This window comes from Aspergillus neoniger, assembly GCF_003184625.1.
Source record: "Aspergillus neoniger CBS 115656 unplaced genomic scaffold BO87scaffold_67, whole genome shotgun sequence".
Lineage (NCBI taxonomy): Eukaryota > Fungi > Ascomycota > Eurotiomycetes > Eurotiales > Aspergillaceae > Aspergillus > Aspergillus neoniger.
Window position 1 is genome coordinate 1 of NW_020291195.1, and position 19,675 is coordinate 19,675.

General features: G+C 50.9%; 7 protein-coding genes across 7 annotated transcripts; 4 read left to right on the forward strand and 3 right to left on the reverse strand.

The window, feature by feature from the left end:
- Positions 1 to 653: 653 nt before the first annotated feature.
- BO87DRAFT_381322 (histidine acid phosphatase) lies at positions 654 to 2,704 on the forward strand. Its single transcript, XM_025624504.1, has 3 exons — positions 654 to 1,086; positions 1,137 to 2,047; positions 2,110 to 2,704. The coding sequence occupies exons 1-3, from the start codon at positions 724 to 726 to the stop codon at positions 2,267 to 2,269; spliced, it is 1,434 nt and encodes a 477-aa protein (XP_025473934.1). The 5' UTR covers positions 654 to 723; the 3' UTR covers positions 2,270 to 2,704.
- BO87DRAFT_346699 (uncharacterized protein) lies at positions 2,205 to 2,736 on the reverse strand (the record flags this gene model as incomplete). The annotated part of the gene is made up of 3 exons (XM_025620910.1): positions 2,205 to 2,441; positions 2,500 to 2,580; positions 2,658 to 2,736. 3 exons carry the CDS (start codon positions 2,734 to 2,736, stop codon positions 2,338 to 2,340), a joined length of 264 nt encoding a protein of 87 aa, XP_025473935.1. The 3' UTR covers positions 2,205 to 2,337.
- A 477-nt stretch (positions 2,737 to 3,213) lies between these two features.
- Positions 3,214 to 5,547, forward strand: BO87DRAFT_381324 (putative MFS multidrug transporter). The gene is made up of 6 exons (XM_025624505.1): positions 3,214 to 3,692; positions 3,742 to 3,836; positions 3,898 to 4,221; positions 4,278 to 4,430; positions 4,476 to 4,837; positions 4,893 to 5,547. The coding sequence occupies exons 1-6, from the start codon at positions 3,536 to 3,538 to the stop codon at positions 5,446 to 5,448; spliced, it is 1,647 nt and encodes a 548-aa protein (XP_025473936.1). The 5' UTR covers positions 3,214 to 3,535; the 3' UTR covers positions 5,449 to 5,547.
- A 289-nt stretch (positions 5,548 to 5,836) lies between these two features.
- tfb5 (TFIIH complex subunit TFB5) lies at positions 5,837 to 6,162 on the forward strand (the record flags this gene model as incomplete). The annotated part of the gene is made up of 2 exons (XM_025625663.1): positions 5,837 to 5,855; positions 5,912 to 6,162. 2 exons carry the CDS (start codon positions 5,837 to 5,839, stop codon positions 6,160 to 6,162), a joined length of 270 nt encoding a protein of 89 aa, XP_025473937.1.
- Positions 6,163 to 6,596: 434 nt separating this feature from the next.
- BO87DRAFT_322136 (uncharacterized protein) lies at positions 6,597 to 7,454 on the forward strand (the record flags this gene model as incomplete). The annotated part of the gene is made up of 1 exon (XM_025619960.1): positions 6,597 to 7,454. The coding sequence occupies one exon, from the start codon at positions 6,597 to 6,599 to the stop codon at positions 7,452 to 7,454; it is 858 nt and encodes a 285-aa protein (XP_025473938.1).
- Positions 7,455 to 7,814: 360 nt separating this feature from the next.
- Positions 7,815 to 8,905, reverse strand: BO87DRAFT_370985 (RTA1 domain-containing protein; the record flags this gene model as incomplete). The annotated part of the gene is made up of 2 exons (XM_025622053.1): positions 7,815 to 8,553; positions 8,616 to 8,905. 2 exons carry the CDS (start codon positions 8,903 to 8,905, stop codon positions 7,815 to 7,817), a joined length of 1,029 nt encoding a protein of 342 aa, XP_025473939.1.
- A 1,404-nt stretch (positions 8,906 to 10,309) lies between these two features.
- BO87DRAFT_451337 (nonribosomal peptide synthase) lies at positions 10,310 to 18,955 on the reverse strand (the record flags this gene model as incomplete). The annotated part of the gene is made up of 5 exons (XM_025628459.1): positions 10,310 to 13,814; positions 13,861 to 17,557; positions 17,654 to 18,384; positions 18,438 to 18,634; positions 18,688 to 18,955. The coding sequence occupies 5 exons, from the start codon at positions 18,953 to 18,955 to the stop codon at positions 10,428 to 10,430; spliced, it is 8,280 nt and encodes a 2,759-aa protein (XP_025473940.1). The 3' UTR covers positions 10,310 to 10,427.
- Positions 18,956 to 19,675: the final 720 nt, after the last annotated feature.

A 19,675-nucleotide genomic window follows, 5' to 3' on the forward strand; every position in this document is an offset into this window, starting at 1 on the left:
GGAAGATACAGTAATTATAAAGATCATGCGACTTGTTATTGATGACTAATGCTTGTTTTGATCACGTGTAAAGGGTAAGGATCACGCGACCCTTCCCGTAGGGTCACGCGACCTGTAGCCACAGGTATCGCAACTTGGAGGGATTCTAACAATGTGCGTCATGACTTCTGGCTAAGCTGACAAGTCAGTTAGTCCTTGATAGTGCACACACTAGTCGCATCCACGTGATTACAGCCTTGGGGCCAGTCCTCAGCTGTCACGTAATTAGTATAATTAGAATCATATTGATCAGTTTGTCCGTCACTCATTATCCCGGACAGTGATAGAATATTCACGCTGTGGAGATGATTATGTCTTCACGGTGATCAGCAACAGTGATGGAGATGTCGCGATAGGGGGATGAACTGCCTTTGACACGACGTAGGTACCTGTGAGAGTTCATTGTTGCCAAAGGGACCAATGCATTCAATGAGTAAGATGAACCTGCAGCGGTCCAGCTTCACCCACGTGGGTTGGCTTCACTATCGTTAGCTAGGGTTGAGGCAATCCCGCACGTGGGAGATTGTCGCAACTGAGTGGAAGCCGACCGTCGGCAAAAAGCAGGTGTCTTCGCATACCAAATTCAATTGCACGACACCGGAGGAAGACCACCATGGGACTACGAAAAAGTGATGAAAACAGAGTATTTATACCAGATTGGACTCCCCACCACCCGGAGTCACGATGTCCAGCATCTATGAAGGGTTCCTTGACATGATCTCCACGTTGTTCTCCGTGCTGCTCTCCGCAGGCAATCCCGCCCTCGCGGCCCGTGACACCTTCTACCCTCCCCTCAACCACACCACCTACATCACCAACGCCTCCGTCGGCACTTATGGTGGCATCTACAATGCCCCAGCAGATCATGCCAGTACTCCAACTGCGCAGGATGTCTACAACTACTGTTCCATGCCCCATCCCCGTGCGGAGACCTACTCGCTTCCGTCTCCCCTGGCCAACCAGTCCGTCGCTGCCCGCCTAGTTTACCTCGAATACGTGCAGCGACATCAACGCCGCACCCCCTACAACATTCTTCCGGGCGGCGAGGTATGAGACCAACTCTTTGTATCTGATTGGTCTAGCTAACGTTGTTATAGAACCAAGAATATCATTGCAACAACCTCCAAGCTCATCTCTACGTCTCTCCGGCCTCCCAGGGTCCCGCTCCAATCCCCGTGTATGGCCAAACGTATTCCGATCCCTCCAATCCATTTTTGGCAAATTATGCCAATGGATCGTGTCAGTATCCTCAATTGACGATTGGGGGCTTTCTCGATGGCTATCAGCACGGTCGCGACCTCGGCGCTGTATATCGGGATCAATTGCAGCTAATCCCATCATCACCAGACGAGGACAATGGCAAGAAGATCTGGTTCCGTTCGAGTACTTCGGCCCTCACCCAAGAATCCGCCGGTGGGGTCTTGCGAGGTATTTGGCCCGAATACAATGCACCCCTGCCGCTACATCAGCAGGCTTCCGGGGTCGACACGGTCGACCAAGGATACTCCTGTTCTGCTCGCAGCGAGGTGCTCTCCGCCATTGAATCCACGGCAGAGTGGAACGAGCATCTGACAGTGACCCAGTCGCTCCGTAGTCAGCTGGCAACCATGTTCGACGCTGATACCTCCAGCTGGATGTCGACCTTCGACCACTTCTCGGATAATTTCCAGGCCCGCCTCTGCAATGGCTATGAGTTACCCTGCAGCCTGCAAAATGAGACTCAATGTGCCACGGTCAGCCAGGCAGAGGAAGTGTTCCGTGCGGGCGACTGGGAATGGAACTACTGGTGGCGACACAACGCGAACGCGACTCGGTACATCCAACTGGTCGAAGGTCTGTTCATCGGAGAGATTGTTCGCCATCTTGAAGCAGTGCAGCAAGGGACATCCGAGTTGGTTCATAGCCACAATTTCGTCCATGACGGAGATATTGGACCCATCCTTGGCGCGTTAGGTATTAAGGCATTGCGGTGGCCGGGCATGGGATCGAATATTGCATTTGAAGTCTGGTACGTAATGGCACCCGAACACAACTTACAGATAAACCCAGTATGGGCTCACGAGTCTCTAGGCAAACATCAAACGAAGACTTCTACGCTCGCGTGCTGTACAGCGGACACGCGATCCAGACAATCTACGGCACATTGGATTGGATACCTCTATCGTCCTTGATCGGCATTCTTCAGCCGTATATTCCCGACGACATCATCTCGATGTGCCAGTCTAGCTAAATTTCAGGAAATAAGTCTACACGGATACCTGCGCTGGATGGCTCCTTCAGACAAGACACCAGAAATAATCAGTCCTGGCAGCAATAGCAATAGACGCCATCTGAGCAACACTGGGGGAATTCGCCATGACAGCAGACAGCCCGAGAGCAAGGCGACGAGCAGACGTAGCAGGCTAAACGGTTCTCAGTCCATCTGTATCTGTCTGGTCTGGGTAGTCGTGTAGAACATACAGTCAGCGGTACCACCAAGCACCTTCTGCGCCGAGGCGATAGAATCGAGCTTCGGTTCTTGCTTGGCGCTTGTCATCTCAGCTATTCAAAAGTTAGCTAAAGACTCGTCATTTGGAAACAATACCAGGTTGGTAGTTAAACTTAGAGATTTGTATTACCTATTGTTCGGTCATGACGTGCGTCCACTGCCAGCAGGCTTAGCCCCAGCGTCCAAATATATATTGTTGCCTTCATCATTTGCTCTTCAGTTGTAAGTAGTACGAATTCAGCCAGTTTGTGGTTGATCCATCATGCATCGAAATTCTGCATTTCCTATACTATATATCCTGTCGTTGCAGTCAGCTGCAGCCATCACTCGACACTGCAGGTATCTTGGCTGCATATCTCCCATCACCTGGTACGAAGGGTATGCACTGCCTCAGGCATCAACATGTCACCTGCTGCCGAGCCCTGGAAAGAATTCCCCGAAAACCTTCCATTTCCCATCGGGAATCTCTCCCCATCAAATCAACCGCCTCACTATTATTATTTCCCGTCGCTTCAGTCTCCACCATCGGCAAGTCGGGTCCAACTGCCTCCGATGCAGCCTGCATAACTGACATGCCGTTAGTCCACCCGCCTGTCACAACGCATAACTCCATAGAGCCATTAGGGTCCAGACAGCTGGACAATGTACGGTGCCTACGTCACGACTACACCCACGGACCAGACAAGCTGAAAGGCTACCAACAGGCACACGTACCGCGTACTTTTTTATTCTGCAAGGCTGTTGGAAGCTTTGCGGGCCATCCGATCTCGATGCGTCTCCATGATTGGCCCCGATAACTGTTATCGATGCCCCAACCGGACGGAATCCTGGTCAGGGCCGCAACATTATTACTATTGCTTAGAAATGCGCCTCCGCTCATCCCGAGCTTGGGTCCCCTTATCACATCATTTCCCCGTCGCTGTCGATGCCCAAACAACAGATATGGGTCTGCGGGGGGAATGCATTCTCTCTTTTAGACACAATCTGTAGACTACTCGAATACACAATATGACGGCCCAGGAACGCCCCGAAGGAGTCCCGGAGGAGACGACGCCTCTTTTGGGAGAATCTTCCAACGATGGGGAAGATTTGGCGCGAATTCAAGTGTCTCGATGGAGGGGATCGGCGATAGTGGCTGCCATGGGGTTGTTGCTGTTCATCATGAGTATGGGAGCTCCTTTGTGATCCAGATGCATCAAGCTGACATTGATCAGCAACCAATATGTCAATGATGACTACTGCGCAATCTGAGATTGCGGCTGATCTGGATGCTTTTTCGGAAACAACATGGTTCAACTCGGCTTTCTTGGTACATAACCATCTATCGAGCCATGTGCCGGGGATCCACATGCTAATGCCATTGTTAATAGATTGCCATGTCCAGCCTCACACCTCTCTCCGGTCGACTCTCCCAAATTTTCACGCCTCGTGTATACATTCTATTTTCTTGCACATTATTGTCGATTGGTCTCTTCGTGACAGCATTGGCTCCCACACTGGCTGTCTTTCTTTTGGGACGAGCTCTTACAGGATGTGGTGCTGGCGGGCAAATGGTCATTGCCTTTGTCTTGACTCTCGATTTAACGAGCAAAAAGCGCCGAGGTCTCTTCATCGGTCTAATCAGCGCCGGGATGACTACCGGTGTCTCCTCTGGCGCCGTGCTAGCCGGTCTTCTGACGCCGGCTTACGGATGGGTAAGTTACCCTAATAACCATACATACCGCTCTGTGAAATAACACCAAGTGTATAGCGGATTATCTTCTGGGTTCAAGCACCTCTAGCTCTGATACTGGGCCCAGTACAGTATTTGGCTATCCCGAAACGTCCAGAGGATGAGCACCTAAGTGGACGCGCTCTGTTACGGAGGTTGGCGAAGGTTGACTATGCTGGGGCATTGACGTTGGTAAGAGCTCGTCCATCTTAGGCTAGCAAATTCTAATCGTTATAGACCATCTCCGTCTTCCTGTTACTCTCAAGCCTCGCTGCGGCGGTGGTCAAATTCACGCCTATCCTTCTATCGCTCGTTTTCTTGGGGATCTTCGTCTTGGTCGAATTGAGATTCGCTACCGACCCCATTATCCCGATGGAGGTGCTCAAGAAGAGGAGCGTCTTGCTAAGCTGCTTGGCGGGTGCTATTTGTATGATGGCACGCTGGGCAGTCCTTTTCTACTCGCCAGTCTACGCACTCGTCGTTCGCGATTGGTCTCCTGCCACCGCAGGCTTGATTCTGGTACCAACCAACGCCGGGTTCGGCTTAGGAGGACTCCTAGTCGGATGGATACACATTCGGAAAACGGGCAGCTACTACATGTAAGTGTTTCATCCATTCCCTGGAGCAGAGTACAGTCCATCTAACTCACTTCAGCTCCGGTCTCATCGCCTTCTTCCTGTTCGCCTTGACAAACCTCGTATTATCCGTTCTCTCCACGCCGCACTCTTCCACGGTCGCCTATATTTTCGCCAGCTTCTTCAATGGTCTCTCTGTCGGAGCAGTCATGAATTATACCCTATCCCATTTGCTGCACCTCACTGACCCAGACATGCATTATGTTATCAGCGCCTTGCTTGGAATGAGCAGAGGTTTCGCCGGCAGCTTCGGGTCCTCAATCGGCGGGGGTTACTTCCAACGTGAGTTGAAGAGAGGGCTTGAGACGGGGTTCATGAAACATGGACTTGCCAATAGAGATGAGCTGGTTCGCAAACTGCTCGGAAGTCCGGCACTGGCGAAACGCCTGACGGGCGTGGAGAGGGCGGTCGCTGTTCATAGCTACGAACAGGCCGTGAAGACGTTGCTACTGGGTGCTTGTGTGTTGGCCATTGCGGCGGCGGCGGCCCAGGCTGGGACTGGGTGGACGCCGTATAAGGGGAAGAAACCGCAGGATTTGGGGGATTTGGAGGCGACGGCAGAGGAAGAGCAGTGAATGTGGTACACCTACTGGTATGGTAGACTTATTTCACGTCTCCTATATAGTCAGACATGTCTTCTGCTACTCTTCCTTTTTCCTACAATATAATAGCAGCTTATGGGCCTACCCAAATCAATTAGCTATATTTGTGGTCCCCTATGCATGGTACTTGAAAGAAGAGGAATGCTACGACAGTAGGCCCAAGCCGGTGCTGTTGCCTTGCTGCCTTACCGCCTTTCTGCCTGGCGGAGTCTTGCCGCACCCGGATCGCCTTGATTCTCCGGCTGTCGGTCTTCGTTCCTTCACTTCTAGCAAAGCTACACCTCAGCAGCTCCTGGGTGACCTTCAATTCACACCACAATCACATTACGCCGTACTCAGCCACCCCTACCGATCACTCACCATGCCTCGTGCCGTCAGAGGTAGTTTAACCGGCGCAACTCCCACTTCACTCAATCGCTAACCAAGGTGTAAACAGGAGTCCTCATCGAGTGCGATCCGTCCGTGAAAGCCATCATCCTCAAATACGACGAAGAAAGACACGACTACATCGTCGAAGACCTGGATGATGACCGCCATTTGGTCATAAAGGAGAGTCAGTTGCAGAATCTGAAGGCGAGGTTGACAAAGGTAGGGATGTCGATGAAAGTTGTTTGGGGCCTAAGGCTGATGAGAAAACAGGAGCTTGACGATAAGGTTATGCAGCCTGATGAGTCGGAATCGGAGTGATTTACAAAGTTTTTCGACGCGGAGTATGCGAGGATACGATCGCTAGCGCCAATTTTCCAATCCTTATCGCGCAGTTTTACATACTGGTGGGAAACACGCCATGAGGGTTCGTGGTCACGACTTTACAAAGGTCTAGTGCTCGAGTTGGGCCCCTGAAATGGATTGTTTTGTGTTTCGACAGTCCTGATGCCGAGTCGGCTGCGCATGGTCCAAGGTTTGGGCTGGCGCGCCTTCCTTGCTAAGCCATCTCACAACGCCTACTTCTTCGATTGGCCACAGTCAAGCAGCACCTCAGCAGCTCTTCTAAACCATTCTGAGTCGATGGAAGACTTCACCTAACCACACTCGCGATAACCTACATTCTTATCAATTATCCTGCTTGCACAGTCTTTGCCTCTCACACTTTGTTACAGACGCCTCCCCAGAATAACAACATGGATAAGACCAGAATTGGCTACGTGGATTGCAGGGGCCAACCCGGGAAATTCTTTCAGGAACCAGTCGGTACCCCCAAGCGCATCAAGCCTGCATTCGATATACGGTTTTTCAAGGACGTATACTATCTGGATGGAGAACTTGCCGGTGCCATCCCAACCTCAATCGAGCTCAATATCATTGATCAGCGGACTTTGGTAATCTGCGGCACAATGGAGCGCGCATACCCTAATGACTCTCGAGTTCCCCCGTCGGAACTAGCAGCGCTCGAAAATGATATGGACGCGGTGCTGCAGCAGATATTAGGTGCAATAAAAAAGGCCTGCGAAAACCCACACGATGAGACGGCTGGAATTGGGGACGATATCCCTTCCAGTGAAGATGCTCAGGTGTCCTCAGACGGACAAAGTGGTACGGATCTCGAAGTAACGTCGAAACCAGCTTTTCCGCGAGAGAAAAATCGCCAGGGCGAGGGGAGTCGACAGAATCCGCGTGTCTGCATAATCCCGCAACTTCGAGGACAGGACAAAGGCAAGGGCCCGGCCAAAGGGATTTTGCGGAAGCTAGGAAGTAAAAACGACGAGCCTGAGAGTCACGATGATCTGCAGAGTCGAACAGACTTCGATGAGCGGAGAAACTCCTACGATTACTCTGGTGAACACCCGGATCCCTCAAAGACCTGGGTCTGGCTGTTGGCTGAACGAAAGGTTGGCCGGTTCTTTCGCTCCTTTCGCTTCAAGAGACCGATCAACTGGAATGCCGCGCAAAGCCTCTTTATGGGTGGTCTTCTTCTCCTGAAGCTTCCGGTGGTTGTGGTGCCGAAGAAACGCGTTCATTTCGAGCTGGTTTGTGATTAGGATATTACTATCATGCTGTTGTTCATGCTGATAGGTAGATAGTGATCAGATAGCCAAGAATACTGATATTATCCAACATGTCGGGTCGCTAGTGACGAAAGGTATAATCAACTAGTTGAAGATACCTGTAAAAACCGACCAAGAAGACCCAATGCATGTTCTATCCCATAGATGCAAATCTAGTCGAAGCTAGTATACAAAACACCCAACACCCAGCCAGCCCATATAACAAATATGATACTAGAAGCGAAGAATGCACCATTCCAGAAGACAAAAAAAGAAAATGAAAATGAAACAGAACACAAACCTCACCACTACCCCCTCTTATCAAACCCACCCACCTACACAAGAGAAATCCATCTAAACATCCACCACCCCCTTCCTCTTCCTCTGAAACATGGGATAATTCAACGCATCCCACCTCCCATGAAACCCCACCCCGGGATGCCCCCAACTACTCATCGCAATCACCGCAATACTAATCATCGCCCCCTCCAACACCATAAACGTCGTCTGATCATTCGCCAAATGGCTACTAAACCCCCCGCACAGCTCCGCGACCCGGAAACAACTCCGGATGTAAATACATATGACTGCTAGCCCTTGGCAGAATAGGAACGCTTCCCAGCGTTTACTTGCCCGGAGGCTAGCGAAGTCTGGGTTTAGGGTTACCAAGTCTCGTGAGGAGGAGACGAGGTCTTGGCTTTCGGATTCTTGCTTGCTGTGGTTTGCCATGCGGAACATGTTTGATGTTGATGATGATGGAGGGGAGGGGTTGCGCGCGCTGAGACGGTAGATCCGGAAGGCGTAGTCGAGACAGATAACGATGTAGAGGGTTAGGGAGGCTACTTGTGAGCTGAGACCGGCTATCATGATGTTGATTCCGTCTTGGACTTCCAAGGCCGAGTCCGAGGTTGTAATGGCGCCGCCGGCGGCTTGGAGGAGGAGGGAGATGATGTCGAAACTGATGAAGATTAGGGAGTAGTTGCGCTGTTTTATTCGGGAGAGTTGGGGCGTGTAGGCGCCGACGATCCGGGCGAGGGAGACGTAGATGGCGCCGCTGAGGAAGGCGGGGGCGATGGTTAAGCAGACGAGGTACCTGGTTGGGAGGTTAGTTGGTTGTGGGATTTAGGGGAATAAGGAGGGAGAGGGGGTAAGTACATGATAAACCACCGGTCAATGAATGGGTTGTGTCGCATGTAGATGCGTCCTATGTAGCCCAGTACTTCAAGGATGAGACCGCAGATGGCGCCGAAGAGGTAGCCCCAGGTGCGGTGTCGGATGCCGAGGTAGAGCTGGACGGGGATGAAGAAGGCGAATAGAGCGATGTAGAAGGCATTTCCACCTAGGTTGGGGAGATAGGTGATGTGGGCGTAGGACATAGGACATGTTTCCAGAGTGCATTGTTGGCTGCTGGTGATCCACGGCGCGGGGGCCGTGACGGTGGTCATGATGGTGACTTCTTTGTAGTCGGAAGGTATGACTAGTATTGAAATAAGCTAATTGAGTGCCAGAATCAAGCTGTTCTGGCACTATTGTATCGCTGCGACACTATCTGCTCCTGGATGTGCGTGGGTGGTGTTCGTCTAATGCGCCATGTATTCAGCGGTAGTATATAGTAGCAGTAGTATACCACCAATAAAGGAGTAATTTCAATGGGAAGAACTAGGAAAGAGGAAACAAACAGCTTATTAAATGAAACAGTAGCCATTCTGGCTGCCTGCCGTCGATCGGACAGCGCAGATCGAGGCGCATCATTTGTAGCTCGTTTGGTGTAAATGTAGGGACTTGGTAGGGCCTCGATCGGAAGCTCACAAAGAGCATATTTACGCAGCAGCGAACCGGCTCACTGCAAGTGGAGATGCCGGCGTCAAACCTAAGACGGAAATGGTGGATGCTGCTGTTTTTACGCACCGACCAATCAAAATTCACCGCCATCTGGCACCGCTGACAAAGCACCTCACCTGCTGGCAGCAACGCGTGACTGCCTGATTCGGATGCCATACTTGCTACTCCCTCGCTGGTTGAATCTGACTCCGCCACGCTCTTGACTCCCCCTACTTAGGGACTATGAACGCCCGCTTTTTTGCTTCTGCCTGACGTATCACACCGTCAGTAGGCTGTCAGATTCTGCTGCATTTTCTTGTCGTTTCATGATGATCCGGATGCCGTTCCGTGGACCGGCATATACGCGGTTGGCACTGTGGTCGCGATGTTTGCTACCGGCTCTCCCGCTCACTACTCAACCTAGGCGGAAGTTTGGGTGCACATTGATGGCTTAGAGTATACCTGTCTATTTGCTACATTACTCCATAGCTGTTCGCCATTGAATGGGCCCCTCTAACAAATGCCCTATTAATTCCAAACGGACAGCCTCCGAGGCCCGACTTTGGCACAAAATTTAGCTTTTAATGACAGGCCTGCTGCAGCTACAGTATCACTCAACTAAGACAAGGGCTCATGGTGCTGCAAATGTCTTCAAAATATCACGAGAAGCCCATCATCAATAAATTCTGCAGGATTGAAATAATCGCCCCAGAGCAAGAAGCCGCTCTGCCCTGCGTTTCGTGTAACTCGGAGACAGTCAAAAACACAAAAACGCATGCGGCACACCCGTTGCCAAACTCTACAATCATGAGAATGCCTCTGTAGTTAGAGACGAGATCTGCAGACCCATTCATCTCTATCCACCGTGACTGCATCGGGCATAATAATGCCATATCGCTTATATTAGACATTTACAGTGATTTTCGTTTGACAAGATGGGTGGAGTTTCATCTACTGCTTATCAAGAATTTTCATAGTATGATTACATCCATTAGAATCTGCCTATCTACAAATCTCCGAGAAAACCAGTCAAACTCCACCGTCAAACGCCAAATACACAATATGACCAACACGATACAAGTACTCGCAAAACAACAGTAGTCGAATGGGGAAAACAGACTATGTACAGGAACCCGAGCACGTCACTCACTCAATACCATCCCCGAGACGGTTGGCAATTTCCATCAGCGACTCCTTAACCTTGGCCTGCCACTCGAGAAGCTGCTTCTGCCGTGCCATGCGCGTGTTATAAACGAACTTGATCTGTAGGGAGTCTCCGATTACGATGGCCTGGGTCTCAACCAGCGCGGTACGCAGAAGACCGGACCCAGATCCTGTCGCCTTTGGCTTGTTCACGTCCACATAGCGAAGCACAGAATCGTCGCGCTCCAGCTGTTGATACTGACCAAGATAGTTCATAGACAACTCAAACGGACTGTGGTGCTCAAAAGCGGCATGGCCTTTCTCGGTCAGCCAGCGGGTTGCCCAGTAAGGAACCCCGTTGCCCGGCACACTGGCGCGCACATCTCGCACAGCCTGCAAGTCGTCGATAATATCACCAGATGGTTTGATCACTACCGGAGTGGAAGAGGTAAACCATCCGATAGTGTTGGAGACATCAAGCTCTCCGCCAAACTCATCCCGACCATGACTGTAGATAAAGACCGCAGGTACCGAACGGTCACTGAACGTCGCGCTAAAGGCGTGGAAGATTGCCGACAGAAAGATGTCGAGCGGCTTAGTCTGATACTGATGGTTGCATTTTCCCATCAAGCGGGAGGTTGTATTGGTGTCTAGGGAGAACTCCTGGATAGTTTCGGTCACGAATAGGTTCATAGTCTCCTCCATTTGCCAATAATCGTATAGGGGAGCAGGGACCGAGAAAGGCAGCACGTATTCGGGTGTCCATATCTCATCGGCATGCTCCTTGAGCTTACGGCACCACAAGGCAAATGAGTCGGAACGGTGGGAGGTGATTGCCCCAGTGGATAAGCCTTGTTGCATATCTTGGAGGAGAATGCGCCATGAAACGGTGTCGATGATCATGTGGTGTACAGTAAGTCCAACATACCGGTCTCCGTTCGGAAGCTTGAAGACTATGGCACGCATCAATGGACCACGCTGCAAATCGAAGCCAGACTGGTTGGGCGCAGTGTATGGTTCGATAGCTTTCAAGTCAGGAACTTCCATCTCCTGGTACATATGACTATTGGACCGGTCCAGAGGGATATACTGCATCCAGCGACCTGAGTCATCGCGCTGGAACCGAGCACGGAGCATGGGATGACGCTCTACCGTTGCATTCACTACCGGCTTTAGGTCGGAATCAGAATGGACTGATAACAGGAATGTAGTGTTGTAACGATTGAGATCGCAGTGCTGTTTCAGATCGAACTCCCAAGTCTGCTGAGGAGAGAGATTGAATGGAACACCGACGTCGTCTTCCATTGGCTCAGCACTTTCATCCAGAGCTCGCACTCTCAGTGCTAATTCGGCGATAGTAGGACATTGAATGAGATCTTTGACTGCGAGCGATAGCTTGACATCACGGCACTGAGCGATAACCTGCATGGCTGAGATGGAATCTCCACCAAGACTCTGGAAGGACCGCTCCATACTGATGTTTTCTTCGGGTCGGTTCAACACGGAGGCCCAAATGCGTCTCAGCTCATATTCGGCAGGTGTACTCGGGCCGCCGCTGGCTTTGGCTCCTATGTTGGCAATCTGCTCATATGTGGCATTGTCCAGGGTTTCGACCCAGCGTCGGACCTTCTTCCGGTCCAGCTTTCCGGAAGGCATCAAAGGGATTGCGTTCACTGGTACCCACAGGGCCGGAACCATGTAAACCGGAAGGGCTGCAGATATGGTGTTAGCAATTCTGGTCACGACCGCCATAACTTCAGGTCGCCTGTGCTCTGGCACGAGAGACACTCGTCCGTCCTCGACAGGAAGATCAAAACCCTTGAAAGATACAACAGCCAAGAGCTGCTTCTTGAACGGGCCCTGAGATGGGAGCAAAGTAAGTGCATGGCGGATATTCTCATCGCGCTCGACATTGTACTCGATCTCGCCCAATTCAACACGTTGGCCGCGAATTTTGACCTGCCCATCGGCTCTGCCGATGAAATAAATTGTGCCATCTGCATTGTATCGCACGAGATCACCAGTCCGATAATACCTCTCGCGCTCCCAGGATCCTGGAACAAAACTCTTCTGTTCGACAAAGGCAGCAGCTGTTTTCTCAGGATCTTCCAGGTAACCTCTCGCCAAAATGGGTCCTGAAATCAAGAGCTCTCCAACAGCACCAATGGGGAGTAATTTAGAAGGCTGCTTCGCATCAACAACCCAGAGGACGCCACCAACTGCATGTCCAATGTTGGCTGGATCGGTAGTAGGTTGCAGCCCTGGGTTAGCTGCTGCTGCCACAGAGCACTCACTAGGTCCGTATCCATTGTACAGCTGTACCCTGTCAGCCCAGTTAAGAATATCACCCTTTGAAAGAGATTCTCCGCCAAGAATTAGCGTTTTCAATGAGGGCACATCGGATGGCTGTAAGAGTTTAAGAACAGATGGAGTAAGGAAAGACCAGTTGATATTGAGCACATTAATGCAGTGCTTGATATCCTTGCTCAAATCTTCGTCTGGCACGCATATGCATGCACCGAACATGAGTGATGTCATGATCTCTAGGAGACTAACGTCGAAGCTGTAGGAGGCAAACTGCAGCACTCGAGATGAGGGACCCAGGCAGGCAAGCTTTCCTTGAGCCAGGGCTCCAGAGCAGAAGGCAACATGTTGCACAACACATCCTTTGGGCTTGCCTGTGCTGCCAGAAGTGAAGATGACGTAGGCGTCATCATGGGGGCGGGCTCTCACGACACCGTGGTGGAGATCATCTCCTTCGTGCTTTAGCTTGTCGAGGAGAGCTTGATCGACACTGACAATCGTTGGAACCAGATTGTCCCAATTCGAAGCGTATTTTGGAGATGCCAGCACAACATTGGCTGCAGTTTGAATAGAAGCCTCGCGGAGGCGCTCCACCGGGGTTTTAGGGTCGAGCGGAACGAACGCAGCTCCAGTACCCAGGACAGCAAGCATGGCAACGATAGCCCATGCTGACTTTTCGAATGTCAGCGGCACGTAATCTCCGGCGCCAATACCAAGGGTCGTTAAGTATTGAGACAGAGATAACCACATTCGTCCAAACCTCTCATAAGTTATTTTTTCAGCCAGAGTGTCAATCGCAATAGCATGAGGAGTGCGCATAGTCTGTTGAAGCACGAGGTATGGAACTGTAGAAGATGCCGTTTCTGGCACATTCTGGTTCCAAGATGCAATTTGCGACAGATCATACCGGCCGATAACACTGAGCTGATCAACTCGGGCCTCAGGGTTCTCAATCACGGACTTGAGAATGGCAGAGAATGTTCCCGAGATGGACTGAGCTTGGGATTCCGAGATACTGTCGGTCCAGTATCCGAGTTTGATGTCCAGGTTGTTCGGCGAATCGATAACGTGAACCGTAATATTGTACTACACCAGGTTAACTATTGCAAATTGTTATCGAGTGAAATCATACCTCTGTCGGCTCTCGTACGACGAGTCCCTTGAAGTCAATATCAGTTACAGTTTCGTCGCTGTCAACATCAGTCATCGTCTGGAAAGAAATGCCAGTGTTAAATAAAGGCATTCCTGCGAGTCCAAGTGCATGTTGAATCTCTGCAAGCGAGCAGTGCTGATGAGCAAGAGAATCCAGGAACTCTCTTTGGCAAGCCTTCAAGGCATCCTTGACAATAGTGGAGTCGTCTAGCAATGCTTTACATATGAGGACGCTGATTGTTGGCCCGACCATGTTAACTAGGTCTTCGACGGGCGCATCTCTTCCGGATGCCAGATAACCGAAGCAAATATCGTCTCGACCAACATACACCCGACAGACAAGAGCCCAGACTGTCTGCACAAGGTTGGATATCGTGATACTGTGGGAGACACAAAAGTCGCGCAAAATGCTGGCAGGTACCTCAAGCGCTACCTCGGCGTACTTCAGCTCATGTGTACCTTGGGCCTCAGCCAAACTGGGAAAGTAGCATGGTTCGACCTCGGCAAGATGGTCCTTCCAGAAAGTGATGCTGGCGGACATGTCATTTGCAGCAACATATTGGACAAAGTCCCTGTACTTGGCACCTCCATTGGGTCTATTTAGTGTTCCCGCGTAAGCTCGCTTCAGGTCTCTCAAAATCAGTGACTTGGATACGCCATCGACGATGGTATGGCTAGCGTCAACTCTGCAGAACACTCTACCGTCCGCTGTGAAATTGATTGAAAACCGATGGGGAGGCATTACAGGGTTGGTGCTTAGGTCGATTGTCTCCTCCAGCACAAACCCAACGTCGACATTTGAGCAAGGTGTTACTGAAACTTCCGCTCTAGGACGTCTCAGAACAATTTGAGCGTACGGCTCTTTGCCACCAAAGTCGTCGGTAAAGATAGTCCTCAGCGCAGGGTGGTAATCGACTACCTTTTGCCATGAGGAGAGCAATCTACCGATGTCGATTGTCTCGTCAGTCTCGCGGGACGTCACCTCCCAGCCGATGGATACGTTGTAACTGCCCTGCTCCCTGGCTTGGCTCATAAGCAGACCTTGCTGCAATGGAGAGCAGGGATATATGTCCTCTATCTGATGTGACTTGAGCCCAAGCCGTGGAAGGTGCTGACGATTAACTCTGTCAATGGATGTATAATCGAGTGCAAGTAATGGGATGTCCGCCAAAGTGAATTCCCTGACCGTGTTGGGTGCTAGGATCTCGACTGCTTGCGCGATGTTCCGTCTGTACTGGTCGACAAACAGGGATAGCTTCTGAGCGCTGACCTGAGCGGACCCGACCGTGATTCTGAACTGTCTAGCCTCAAGGAGACATGAAACCTCGATTATTGTGTTGACGATGGCGCCCAAACCGTGTCGTCCATGTGGAGTGATCTGCTTCAAAACAGTACCATCTATAATTTGGCCAGGCAAGCCGTAGGTGAAGATGATGTTGGAAGAGCCAAGTGTGCTACTTTCATCTCTTCGGCGAATATTGTCCTTGATCTCACGGATTAGCTGAGGAGTGATCTGATCCGAGTGTTCCACAGGCACGTGCACGGATTGCATCGAAGAGAATTGACCAACAAGGCCTCTCAAGTCCTTGCTGAGAGTAGACTCCCGGGCAGAGCTCTCGACAATAGCCCGGAAGGGTTGGCCCTGCTTCTTGAAGATTTGGTAATATGAGGGGATCAATGCCGCCAGAAGTAGTTCCGGTGTGTTGGTGCCGTACTTCGCGTTGCAGGGTCCAGTGAGAAGCCCTGTAATTTCGCAGTCGAGTTCTAGCGTTTCCGTAACATATTCCCCATATTCCCGATCTCCACTGACAGTGGCAGTGGTAAAGGTTTGCAAAGAGCTGGCAATAGCCTTCGTGCCACGTTCGCTTCTGAGGTGGTCAAGCCAAGCATGAGAGAACTCGTCTCTGCACCAAAGCTTACTTTCCCAGATATGCTTCGTTTTGTCGTCATCTGACTGAAGCAAGTAATCGAGGTGACCGATAACAGTACTCAGAGACTGAGAATCAAGGGTGGCTGCATGAATGACAAGAGAGATGTGCTGTATGCCGCGAAGAGAGAACAAATCAATCATGAAACTTGGGTTACCATTTATACCAAGGCACGTCTGACGACGTTGCACAATCTCTTTTGCTTCCTCCAAGCTAGTAACATGGTTCAGGTTCAGGTGGTAAACTGGAGTTTCAAGCTCGTCGTGGTCTTTGAATGCTTGAAACCATTCCCCATTTTGCTCCTCGAACCCGAGAGTGAGCGCTGGATAGGAAGAAGTGATGCTTTCCAAGGCATTGTCGAGCTGCTGAATACTGACTTTGTGATTGAGCTTCAGCAGTATAGCGTGGTGGATGGCACTGTTGCCAGAACGTGACGCTTCGAAGAAGGTGCGCTGTAAGTGCGATGTCGGAAGGTGATCTGCCTTGCTTCCCAGGAGCACATTCGCCGAGCCAGACTCCTCTATTTTAGAAGCAATTTCAGTGACGTTGTACCGCAATAGGTCAGCTACTAGAACCGTCACTCCAAGCTTGCGGAACTCAGACATGACAGCCATCGCTTTGATAGAGTCACCACCCACAGACAGGAAGTTGCTGTATTTGCCAATTTGCTCCTCCGGTATATTCAAGATTTTCGACCAGACCTTCTGTACCAATGTCTCTGTATTGCTCATAGACTCTTTGTTATCAGGTTTGTCGGAGTTACCCATGATTTGCTGGAAGGCCTCGGTGCTGATATCAGCAACAAATCCCGCAACCTTCGTCCGGTCCATCTTGCCCGATGACATGAGCGGAAGACTCTCCAGGGCAATCCAGACGGTCGGGACCATATAGGAGGGAAGCAGATGGGACAGCCTCTTTGCAATTGCCTGTGTTTCTTCTGCGGCCTCGGCATGGTCCACCAAGCGGATACTCGGGTGTGTCTGCACCGAGGCAGTCGTATATCGCTTATGAAGAGACACAACACCAACTAAGCGGGATCTGCAAAGACCAGTGTATGGCACGAGTGCCATACCGTTACGGATGAGTGTATCTGTCCAGAGATGGTGCTCTACCTCCCCTAACTCCATGCGCTGCCCATGGAGCTTGACCTGGTGATCCTTACGTCCGATGAAGTGGATCATACCGTCTGCATCGTAGCGTACCAGGTCACCCGTTTTGTAGAAGCGATTCCAGATTTGTGAAGTACCCGGAGTCATCCAAGTAGGGCTTTGGAAGAAAGCTGCTGAGGTCTTCACAGGGTCTTTGAGGTACCCACGCGAGACAATAGGTCCTTGGATGATCAGCTCACCTGTGGCGCCAACAGGGAGTAGTACGTTGTGATTTTGCGGATCCACTATCCAGCATACACCACCGATCGCTCTACCGATATTCCGTGGGCTGGACTGGGGGTTGAGCTGAGTGTTGGCAGTAGCTGCGACAGAGCATTCACTGGGCCCATAGCCGTTCATCAGCTGGAGCCTTCCAGCCCATGTCACCATATCTGACTCTGACATAGCTTCGCCTCCTAGTACTAGAGTCCTCAAGAGCGGCAGTTGATCGGGAGTCAATACCTTCAGGACCGACGGCGTCAAGAAAGCCCAGTTGACACGGAAGTCATTCATGGACTGGACAAAGTCTGCACGCCCAAGTTGCTCATTCGGGATGCAGATGCAAGCACCAAAAATAAGCCCCGTGAGGATCTCCAGAATGCTCACATCAAAGCTGTATGAGGCGAACTGAAAGATCCGAGAATGAGGTCCCATGTTGGCCGCTTCGCCCTGCCGCAGGGATCCGCTGCAGAAGGACTGGTGTTCAATCATCGTGCCTTTGGGCTTTCCGGTGCTACCAGAGGTAAAGATCACGTATGCAAGATTCTGAGGTGTGACAGCGACTGGAGCAAGGCACCTGTCACCACTCATCAGGACTGTTTGTTCACTGACTATTATTGCCTTAACAGAGAAGTCTCCGAAGAGATCGTGATATTTGGCTGTCGTCAAAACAATTGGTGCATCAACTTGGCTGACAATCTCTCGTAGGCGTGATGAAGGGTGCGTCGGGTCGAGAGGAACAAAGGCACCACCGGCTTTTAGTACTGCAAGCATTGCTATGACATACCACGCAGTCTTCTCAAAACATAGTGGCACAATTGCCTCAGCCTTGACTTCTAATTCGACTAGTACGGTAGCTAGACGATCGGATAGGGAATCCAGCTCTGCATACGTCATCTGAGTATCCCAAGAGTCAATAGCAAAAGCTTGTGGCTGCAGGGAAGCTCTCTGTCGAACTAGTTCATGAGCACACTCAATCACTGGAGAAGGAGAGTTAGAGTTCCAGTCGAGGATCTCTTTCTGGCTTAGCGGGCCCAAGTAAGTTGCACTTGCAAGATCAGTGTCCGGGTGGTTGTTGACCAATTCGAATGTCTGACGGAGAGTATCAGCCAAATGGACTGCGAGGTTCTCTGTTACCGTGAACGGGGTATAGAGCATATGAATGTCAATGCCATTTTTAGTATTGATGGCATGAAGCTCGAGGTCAAGCTATACGTGGTAAGTCTTTATCTTTGAGTTGCTCATAAGCAGGTGCGCCTTACCTCTGGTGATGGCGAGATGGGTCTGCTCGCTACACGTTCTTCGCGAAGGATTATAGCGCTGCGGAAGGTTTGATATGGTTGAGCATCGGGCTTGGCGTCTTGTGCTTCCCGCATGGACTGAGGAAGTTGGAGAGTTGTCCTCACTGCTTCGAGAAGGTCTTCGACTTTGAGAAATTCGTCCACATCAAATGATATAGCTGTTGCTATTGTTAATTCCTAGTGCTTTCGGACATCGACATACGATACTCACTCGTGGAGCGGGATCCAATTGCTGTCTCGTCATGGTATTCAAAATTCACGCTCTCCGTACTATAGCAACGAAGGGCAAGGCCAAAGGCTGTGCAGAGGATCTCGGATACCCCAGATATGGTGCTAGTCTTCCCTTCAAGAGGCAAGAAGTCATCTATAGAAACGGGTTGCTCCGAGTCTGAGATAAAGTCATGCTTGATACTCTTGACAGACTTAGGCTCGATGCTAAGATGAGGTGGCTCAGGGGTGGACAAAGCAATTGGAGCCATTTGCGCAGCTGATCAATGGGAGGAAGGTAGAGTTTGCAGTTGAGAAAGATAGACTGCAGGTCACATTGATTAAAAGGAACTTACGGAATGAGAAAGACAGCCTCGCCTAAGGATATGTCCATATCGACAAGGCTTGTACAAAGATGTCCGGCCTTCGAGAGGTTGGATTGAGCCTGAGAACCAACACTACGTTTCCCTGTCAGCTTCGTGTCGAAGACTTCCAGCAACAGGGGCTGAGCGAATCTATCGAGCAATTGAAGCTGATACGATGGTGGCATGCAGCCATCGCGTAATTGCCTCATGGCCTGTATCGACCCTAGTCTCGATACCAGCTCTGATACCGAACCGTCACGTATTTGATATTTTACACTGTTACGGTAATTATGGACGTAATGATACCGTGATCGGGGAGAACTGTCAAGGGACCCACCGGCCACATGGATAGCAAGGATCCTTCTTGCATGGTCCAAGGCTTCGCTCATCGCGCCAGCGCCGATCGTGTGGGGTCCAAAACATGAAAGTCCAAGCGTCGCTGCAGGATCCGACCTGCTCCAATGGCGTGGTTATATTTACGCACCCGCCAATGAGCGCCACCCACGCCTGGACAGCGTCTCCGCGGTCGTTTGCGCCTATGATTATGCCCCTCTAGGACATACAGGCGCTCAAGCTGGCGCATTACCCTGACAATGTCGGGGGTAGGCAGGCAGCAGCTCTCTGCTG